Source organism: Semicossyphus pulcher, unplaced genomic scaffold (genome assembly GCF_022749685.1).
Source record: "Semicossyphus pulcher isolate SPU_LCO1_2020_fin unplaced genomic scaffold, fSemPul1.0.p SCAF_2, whole genome shotgun sequence".
NCBI lineage: Eukaryota > Metazoa > Chordata > Actinopteri > Labriformes > Labridae > Semicossyphus > Semicossyphus pulcher.
The window spans coordinates 24,491,906-24,501,706 of NW_027211693.1; the positions used below are offsets into that span (position 1 = coordinate 24,491,906).

At 40.2% G+C, this 9,801-nt stretch overlaps 1 protein-coding gene across 3 annotated transcripts; it reads left to right on the plus strand.

Moving 5' to 3' along the window:
• Nucleotides 1–1,435: 1,435 nt before the first annotated feature.
• On the plus strand, nt 1,436–8,751 carry rmnd5b (required for meiotic nuclear division 5 homolog B). Of its 3 annotated transcripts, none has more exons than XM_069669738.1 (10): nt 1,436–1,500; nt 3,023–3,169; nt 3,324–3,466; nt 3,543–3,680; nt 3,855–3,955; nt 4,358–4,524; nt 4,729–4,894; nt 5,041–5,143; nt 5,235–5,389; nt 6,794–8,751. In XM_069669738.1, the coding sequence occupies exons 2-10, from the start codon at nt 3,031–3,033 to the stop codon at nt 6,855–6,857; spliced, it is 1,176 nt and encodes a 391-aa protein (XP_069525839.1). In that variant the 5' UTR covers nt 1,436–1,500; nt 3,023–3,030; the 3' UTR covers nt 6,858–8,751. The 3 variants fall into 3 exon arrangements, with proteins under 3 accessions (XP_069525839.1, XP_069525837.1, XP_069525838.1); XM_069669736.1 differs by having other exon boundaries at nt 1,439–1,500; nt 2,991–3,169; XM_069669737.1 differs by lacking the exon at nt 1,436–1,500 and adding an exon at nt 1,895–1,926 and having other exon boundaries at nt 2,991–3,169.
• The last annotated feature ends 1,050 nt before the right edge of the window (nt 8,752–9,801 follow it).

Here is a 9,801-nt window from a genome sequence, read left to right on the forward strand (position 1 = left end):
ATTTTTGTAGTTGATAAACAACATTGAGCTGGCACGCACGTGCACAAATTGGACCCAGGGGGGGCTTTAGCCCCAGAGTCGAAAAGTGCCTTTTATAAATATATATATATATATATATGTGGATACATTAATTCTATCAAATATAAAGTATCCACAAAAAATATGCCATATTAATTTAGGAAGAACTCCGCATTCCACCCCTCCCCTTCCCAAATGATTTTGTCTCAATCAGTCAATTAATTTTTCAAAGTGTCTGGAAAAGCACTCTAGACCCACCCCAGTTCAGTGAAGTTACAGTGAATGATATCACTCAGGTAGGCACTGTTTTAATTCTATGAAATCAACCGAAACAACACTTACTTTTTATGTTATCCATTTAAAAAAAAAACTATTAAGTAGGTCAGTAGGACTTGGCTGTCCTTTCCCTTTTTATTAGCCTCTGTTGTCTGTACTCGCTAGCAATCAAGCTAGTCCATTTTTCATTAAAACAACGTTTTCTCCATCATGCAGGGCAAATTACAAACATGCAAAGCAGGTAGTTACATTTTGCATGGTTTTGATAGTTTTGGTCACCCCCTCTCTTTATAGCTAGTTTTTTTTATTTTTAAAAGTGATGTTTTATTGTGTTTTATTGTTTGGGCATGCCACAGTTGCACGGCAGTGTGTTTTTCCTGTTAAAATAAAAGTTTCAATCAGTCAATAAATACATTATTGATTGGAAAATAAGAAGCAGCATAAACACTGCTAGAAGAGGTAAATACACCTTTATCCAATGAAAGGCAACATACATCTTTCCCACCTCCCTCATGTCAAATCTGTGGTTCCTTCATTGAATAATGTGGTTCAGTAGAATGTAAACAGTTCACATGTTATCCTATGTGTGATTATGGATGGCAGATGTAACATTAGGGTGGGAATAAGTGCATGTTGGTAGGGCAAGTGCCCTTAGTTTTGCTTGATCCCCTACCCCCAAAAATATCTGCATGGCCCTGACATTGAGGTATTTGTCCTTACCTGAATATTTTATGCAACTTTACACTTAGGTTATACAATTCATTACGAAATATCTTTTTACTCCACTGCATAGACTTGACTACTAGATAAAGACTTAGCAAACAAAACACGTTTGGCTAAAAACATGATGCATTGCTAGAGATTAAACTTTCCAAAAGAATTAGGCTACATGTAAATAAGTTAACATTTGCTCAGCTTTGACCAGTACAACATTGCACTGTTGTTTACATTGGGATGAATTACTATCACTATTGTGCCTACTTTTAAAGGACGAGTAGGGGCAGCCTCAAAACGCCCATGTGCATTAAATAAGTCTGATTTCAGTGAAACTCAGGTGATACTCGAGGAGATGTCTGTCTTTTATTTTGAAAGGTCCAGTTAACGCAGAATGCGACACAGGAAGTTCCGCATTACGACTGCTGGTGAAGTGTTGCCATAACAGGCAAGTGGCTAACGCTAATGTTTGCTAACTAATTAGCAGGATAGGTGAGTGGTGTTTGTTTATACACATCTTAAAATTCAGATAAATTGTATTATGTTCTTTAAGTGTTAGAACGATAACAACATGGTGAAGAAGAGCGGGTTGTCAATCTGCCCTGTAATTATTTTGGGCCTTGTCAGTGAGCAGCTGGCTAAAATCAACCAGCTAGCTAACTAACTGCTAGCAATGGCGAGCCTTTGTAGCTAGCAGCCTCTGTCATACCGTTTGTTTATGTTAGCTGAGCGATAGCTAGCGATACACTTTCTAAATACGTGCTTTCAGTTTGTAGCACTTTAAATTCAGCATTATCTGTAATTAATAAAATAGAAATATACCATTTCAATATTATCAAAGACATGTTGCCTGCGTTTATTCTAGTTTTACGGTTTGTGTTGGCTAGGTGGACATTTTCTGGATTCAACTCATAAGCGGTGCGTTACAGCAAAGCTATTTGTTGTTCTAATAGGAAAGTACGAGTATCTGAAGGTAGAGCAGCTGCTGAAACAACATCCCTGATCAATATTATTGTTCTTCATCTGATGATAACATTATATTTTAGTGTGGCTGTGACGGTATAATGTTAGTAAACAGCAGGCCGCAGAGCACACTGTGTCCCTGCGCTTCATATTGTGAGGCCCTGCTAGCTGTTAGCAGTGTTGCATCAGGCCAAACTTTTAATCAGGACAGTGTTGTGTAGGTTTGCTTTTTTCTCTCTTGATTTAATTAATTGTCGCAGCGGTAAAAGCTCCTTTTAAAAGGTTGCACTGAATCTCTTGGGCTGTCTTGTTTGAAAGGCAATCATGTGATTCTCAATGTGAAATCCTTCTAAACAGGAACTGCAGGCAACTGGTTTGTAACCAAATTGTGGAATGGATATGATCATTTTTAGGTCCTCAATCCACATTTGTTTTTATATATTCTGCAACTACCAACGACCCACGAGAAACAAGAATAGTTATTTGAGTCATATCAATACATCAGCTGGTCTACTGTATCACTGCTGGCTGATTGGTAACACAGTTGGTAGCAGTTTTGCTATTCATAGCACCCAAAAGCTTGTTTGTCAACATTGAAGAGTCACACCAAGTGAATGTTAGTCCCCACTCTTTATGAACAATTTTATGGAATTGCCATGAAAATGTATTTAAGATGGCAAAACATATAGCTGTAATGGTTAGCCAGTGGGGCTAAATGATATCCTACTCTTTAAAAGAATGATAAATTGTTTATGTAATTTTTAAGCCCCACTTTTACTGCTTCCATCTAGTTAAATTTTAGGGATTGTACTTATCAACATTTTTCACTATTGATAAAATAAGACTCCCCAATGAAAATTACTGGTTCTTTCACCCCAAAGAATCAAAATAATATCAGCCGTTAAATTGTTCAAACTCTTACATTTTAGTATTGCTATTGGCCTTTAAAAATCAAGTATTATCCGGGCTCTGGTAATAATTTTCTGGCTTTGACCTGTGTTTCTTTCTCTTAAATCTAGGTGTTGTTGTTGTGTGTGTGTGATTGTTCCAGTTTAAACCATGGAACAGTGTGCTTGTGTCGAGCGGGAGCTGGAGAAAGTGCTCCATCGCTTTGTAATGTACGGCCATCAGTCTGAGGAGAGGCTAGATGAGCTCCTGCGCAGTGTCTGCGAGATACGAGGACAGCTAGTTGCTTTCGGTAAGGAAACCTGTTACACAGATATAATATTTGCAGGTTAAGTGATTCTAGTTTTAATGGTTAATTTTTAATATGTGCTGTTACTGTTGCTCTATCAGAAATCAGAGTTATTGTAGTAATGAAAAGTGAACATAAACCCTTTTCTCTCCTGCAGGAGTACAGGATGCAGACTTATCAGTGCTATCTCAGACTATGGCACAGTGTTGTAAGAACATCAAAGAAACAGTGCAGATGTTAGCCTCCCGACATAAGGACATCCATGGCAGCGTGTCAAAAGTGGGCAAAGCCATTGACAGGGTAAGGACAGAAAGCCACTTTCTTTAACATTTAACACTTTTCACAGGTAATTCATCTCTGATATTCTTCTCTGCAGAATTTTGATGCAGAGATCAGTGCTGTGGTGGCAGAGACGGTGTGGGACACCCCAGAGAGACAAAAATATCTGAGTGAGACCATTGTGGAGCACCTGTACAGACAAGGGATGCTCAGTGTAGCAGAGGATCTTTGTCAGGTAAAAAAAACACTGAAGATTTTAACTAATGTTTGTGACCTTAAAATAGCCTTCAAAATGATGCCTGTTTAAAATTTGAAATGATCCAACATAGCTTCAAATTAAGTGTAATGTATGATTTTTGTCTGGATGATTAATGGTGGAATGATTCATAATGCTGCTGTCTGTTTTTAGGAGTCTGGTGTAGTTATAGATATGAGCATGAAGCAGCCTTTCCTGGAGCTGAACAGAATCCTTGAAGCACTGAGGATGCAGGACCTCAGGCCGGCACTAGAGTATGTTTCCTTTCTTCTTTTTTACCAGAATCAGTCTTAGCAGTCATCATGTAATAATGATAATGATGATAGTGATAATTTCGACACATAGGCAGAGATGAAGAACAAAAAAATGGCTGCTTTGAAGCTAAATGCGCTATAAAAAGTACAGAAACATTAACTGGTAGCTGCCATTGCCTAAGCTACTTTTCCACTCAAACTCTGGAGCTGCTCAGGTAACTTAAGAAGAAATTGCCCTTCTATAAAGCCCAAGTATACTTGAGAAATCCTATGGAGATTAGGCTTATAGTACATTGGTCATGCTATTTGTATATGTGTATATTTGAACACACAATGAATACAATACTAAATTCCAGGTTCAACATGGTTGACTATACTTATTTAATGTCTTTGCATTCCTAGGTGGGCTGTGACGAATCGGCAGCGCCTTTTGGACCTGAACAGCAGTTTAGAATTCAAGTTGCACCGCCTGTACTTCATCAGTCTGCTCAGTGGGGGAATCGGCAACCAAATGGAGGCCCTGCAGTATGCCAGGCACTTCCAACCCTTCGCCTCTCAGCACCAGAGAGGTAGAAGCTTAACCTGAGTTGTGATTCACATTTTTTCTGTGTAGGCTCTCTGTCCTAGACCCTATAACAATTTGTGATTTGTTTACTTGCAACCAAGCAGGAAAGAAGTGTTATTAATGCGTGATTATCAAGGCCTACCTCCCTACACTTAAGTAATGTTTGTTTTTGTTATTTCCACACCTGTACTTTTTTTTGTCTCTGCAGATATTCAGATCCTGATGGGCAGTCTGGTGTACCTGCGTCATGGCATCGAGAACTCTCCATACCGCAGTCTGCTGGAGACGAATCAGTGGGCTGAGATCTGTAACATCTTCACCAGGGATGCCTGCGCTTTACTGGGCCTTTCTGTAGAGTCTCCGCTCAGTGTTAGGTAAGAGCACTAGACACATCACGCCTCTCTCAATCCCTTAAAACTCTTTTAATTTGTTACTAAAGTTGAGATTAAAGTTTAAATAATTTAATAGTAGATTTCTTTTACTTAAGTTGATCCATGCTGCTGTCTCTTTTTCCCTGCAGTTTTGCATCAGGCTGTATGGCTTTGCCAGTGCTGATGAACATCAAGCAGGTGATCGAGCAGAGACAGTGCAGTGGAGTCTGGACGCACAAAGACGAGCTGCCTGTAAGTCCCTCTGAATGTCCAAAGTGCATCTGCCACTCCTTTTCTGTCTTTTCTACCGTTTAACTGATTCATGTTGTGGCTGTTTCTGTAGATTGAAATTGACCTTGGGAAGAAGTGCTGGTACCACTCTGTGTTCGCCTGCCCGATCCTCAGACAGCAGACCTCAGAAAGCAATCCTCCCATGAAGCTCATCTGTGGCCACGTCATCTCCAGAGATGCCCTCAACAAACTGACTAACGCTGGGAAGTAAGTCAGATACAGCCTCATTTATTGACATGAGCATAGTAGTAGGGCAGTGTGGATCTTGGATTACATTTGAGTGTTAGACTCCCATTCATGGTGAATTATTTTTTATATTATTAATTAGATGTAAGTCACAGAAGCTACTTTTTACGTTAGTAGTAGTTATTATTTTTAAGAAGTCCAGCTTTAAAAAGTGTACAGGATTTCAAGTGAATCTGCCAAAATATATGATGCATTAAACTAACTAGTGCTTGCATTAGATTAAAAAAGACGACACGATTACCTGCAGAAAGGACGCACTGGTTTGCAAACATCATATTACTGTTATTGTCATGGACACAAACACAAACACTTTCTCCAACAAGCCCCACTCCTCAGCAGCTGCTATAAGTTGGGCGGCTATTCTATCATCATACAATGCAGTTTCGAATTCTTTGCCCAAGCAGCTGAAATCACACCCACACTCAGGATCATGTGAGCCCACTAACACCAGAGGGTGCTAACGACTCTCGGTGCTATTAGGTCAACGATTCTCCCTTGATTACACATCTGTTAGCATACTAACGACCTACAGAGGCTTAAATTTCTAGCTCCGTCCACCAGTCAGTTTAGAACTGAAGAAGCCTTTCGGATAAGAGGTGAAACATCTTCAAGAACTTCAACCAAGTCCAGTTACCTTTTTGATTAAGCTTTGAAATATCTATCTGAGGCGTGCCAGTCATCAGTACTGCATGTCTGTAGGAGAGCGGCCTTCAGCTTCCAGTTCTGAAATTACAAGGGAAGATTACATATAACTCATAATTAGCGCTGTTCAAGACTGGACTAATAACTTCCTTGTTTAACTTTTCCCACTCTTGTTTTTTTTCTTGCGATGTTAGCTTTTATTTTGGCTCAACAAACTCTATCCGCTCATTGTCCTTCCTCAAACCTTAACAGGAGCGTATCTCCAGACACACTTCTATGTAAGGCTAACATGCTAACACTGTTAGCAAATGAAGGGATAAGGGGTTGCTTCTTATGTGTTCACCGTTTTTTTCTCCTTGAGCTTGAAATCTTTTAACTAATTAGTTATTTTATGGTAATTTAACTTTAAGGTTACACTGTACATACATATCGTTTGAAAAACATCCTTTGAAGCATCTAACTTGTTCCTGCTGGTCACTGTTCTGCCTGTAATGTTAGTTTGAGTGATATCTGATTGGGAACATTGAATTTTTAACGGTAGCATTTTGATTTCAGATTTTTGCTGTATGCATCAGTCGAGAAATGCATGGATAGAAAAAACCCCCAAAGAATTTAAACTTTAAATATAGAACACTGTGAACTTGTTTAACTTACTTGAGTATGCCCACTCCTAACAGCCTGTCCCTGTTCTCCTCAACCCCCCCTCCCCTGTCCCGTCCTCAGGTTGAAATGTCCGTACTGCCCCATGGAGCAGAATCCGTCACATGCCAAGCAGATCTACTTTTGATACCGCACACTCACCTCTCGAGTAAGGATGAAGTTCCCTGGAGCTCTTTGCATTTCCAGGACCATTTGCTCTGGCCCTTTTTCCTCTGTCCCTGGCCTCTTGGCCTGTTATTGTAAGCATTAAGGTTTTATCCCAGTGCTCCTCTGGACAGCCTCGGCCATCCTTTAACCCACCTCGGACCATCCAACTTTGCGTAGTATACAGAGTCCAGCGGGGATGGTCCAACTACGACCTGTAGTAGAGTGTGGAGTCTGTCAGTAATGAGACCCTCCTCACGAAGAAGCACCTCTGAAAAAGGATCATTCATTGAAAGTCATTTGCAAATGCCTGCAGAGTTATAGGCTTATCTTTTTAAAGTATGTAATACTTTATAGTGTTTGTTTTCTCGGCTTTAGCAGCTGTTTGAGTTGGATGACTGCTTCTTTTTTCTTTTCCTTTTTTGTGACAGAAGCAGTTGAATGGTAATGGACGGGTGAGTGTGGGTATAAATGGTATATAGATGAGCAGTTTCTGATTTCAGGAGGGTAAAAAACTTCTATTTAACACGAGGAAACACGAGAGAAACACACTGTTGAAGGTTTATTATTTTCTGGTAAAGAGACAGGTGGGGGTCTATCTTGACCTGAACTCTCGATTGTGACCCGAATTTCTTCTCCATAATGTAATAAAGGCCTCACGTAGCTTGAAAGTCACTGTTGGCTGATGTATCCGTTTGATCAGTAGAACAATTAACTCATCAATGGTGAAACAGCTTCTTTTGTTTTTGTTTGGACTGACTGCACCAGCAAGATTTTCCTCATTGTAGAAGCCATTTGTCTTGTTCCATGTATGTATTTAACACACAATGACAAAAAGGAAACAAAAAATATATACTACTGTGAAATGTGCTCTGTTTCTACTTTTCATTGCAACCATCACATGTAAAATAGTAAATTAAACTGAACAGCAAAATGCATAATCAACACTACTGCGTAACGTTCACAACTAACGCCCCAACGGTTTACAACTCGGCTGTGCCACCGCGTCACTCTGCCCCGCGTTGTGTATCCGAAGCTTGCACGCCGTGTGATTTGGAGATGTAACGTGGTGTGATGGTAGCCGTATGGTCTGACTTGCAGTGGCTGTAGGCTTGTGATTCAGCTTTACTCGTCGTGGGTGGGGAAGTCCTCTGATCATTGTTGCTGTTTAATATAAAATGCCTCTGCTGCGTAGGTTCTTGCTTTTATTTTCAGGTTGAGTCAGAAGAGAAACACAGAAATCCATACATTTCCTCAGGGCTCATTGTTACAGTTCATACCACACTCAGTTAGTATTAAAGGTGTACATTTATATAAGGAACAAATCCTGATCCTGAACAAAGACTACACATATTACACTATAGAGGTTGATAGTTTGGGTGTTACAGGAGTTTGTATATATGATTCATCCGGTGATGTGTAAGCATACACGTGTGTCACAAGATCCAAGGCGTTTGGATGTACAATACAAATAGTGCAAGTTCCTGGTGTCCTCTTGAAAACGGTGATGTCACCTCACGCTCTAGTGAGGCAAATTTGTTCATCAAGCAGCGCGCCAGCATTGCTCACACTCATGATGCAGCATCACTCTCAGTTAAGGTCAGATAATAGGTTAAGCATTTTCTCCTGGTTTTGTTTGGAAAGGGTTAAAGCACATGCTTCGTGTGGACCTGTTTTTCTTTCTTTCTTTGACAATCATTCATCGCTTCTTCCAGTGTTCCTTCAGATAGATTGCTAGCGCTTCGTACTTCTGTCATTAATTTTGTTGAATGTTTGCATTTCCTGCTTTTGTGTGTGCAACTTTTATTGTAAATATTTATCCTTTAACATGTTTCATATACTTGCATCTGAAATTAAAATAAAAATTTATACTCCAAGGTGGCATTGGAGGCGTGAAGTGGCATTTGGTGGTGGACCTCTCCAACCATAAATAACCTTATTCCTTCCTGGCGTCATAGCTGCTCGACCCTCTTTTTCATCACCACTTGGGGGCGCTATTGCTGTAATATTTATACTATGACCAAATAGCCTTGAAGTCTGTGAAATCTCAAGCTAGATGCTTTAAAATTGAATAAATTTAACAACAAGAACCCCTCCCCCCACACACACTTTTTAAATACTACTTTTAATAACCTTAAGTTTGATAATGAATTCATCAGATAAGCAGCCCTGCTGGTATTCAGCGCTGCCACCCTCCTACATAGTGAAAGATAACGTGTGAGGTTTTCTCATCCCACTTCTGCAAACCACTCCTGAGCTGTGCAGTTATATTAAGCCCGAGTTTATATAATGTTTTAAATGCCAAGGTAAGGGCCGTGTGAGTCAGCCGCAGCTCTTAACTACTGAGTTTACCAACCAGCAGAAAAAAATAATGTGTCATGGACTTGAATGTGCTGCCTCTTCCTTTTACACACTATCTTATACAGTTTATTGTATCTCACTTATACATGTCCATAAGTGTAAAGCTTTGATCTTATCGCACGATATCCCTGGAGCCTCCTTCTAGTTAGTACATGTTATGCTTTCCATGGAAGTGCTTGTTTTTTTCAACACAGACCTTCTATGTTTCCATCCCAGCTGACCTCCCACCCCTCTGCCGTGCAGGAGATGGTATGTGAGGGCTGGCTGGGGTAGAGCAGGGAGGGCCTTAGGGAGAGGCTGAGATAAGGATTGAAGGCTAAACCTCTAAAAGCCACATTAGTCCCAAAAGCCTGCACTGCTCTGTTCATTCTGTCATAAAGCTTCTGTCCTTGGGTTTTATTGGCACGCTCTGTGGAGATTTTAAGCCAACTCTGAGCAGGCAGGCGTCTGAGCCCTCGGGTCAAAGCCATCAGTTACACCTCGTACACTTTGACAAGAGAGTTCTCTTTCAATTAATTTAGACAACAGTAAACACACCAGCCTTCTTTAAAGCAGTTTGAACACCA

Excerpts from the sequence above, each read along its gene's own strand:
- rmnd5b (XM_069669738.1), top strand. The coding sequence starts at position 3,031 with ATGGAACAGTGTGCTTGTGTCGAGCGGGAGCTGGAGAAAGTGCTCCAT. Across the intron at positions 3,956-4,357 it reads GACCTCAGGCCGGCACTAGA|GTGGGCTGTGACGAATCGGC; the intron begins GTATGTTTCCTT and ends TTGCATTCCTAG. Across the intron at positions 4,895-5,040 it reads GAGTCTCCGCTCAGTGTTAG|TTTTGCATCAGGCTGTATGG; the intron begins GTAAGAGCACTA and ends TTTTCCCTGCAG.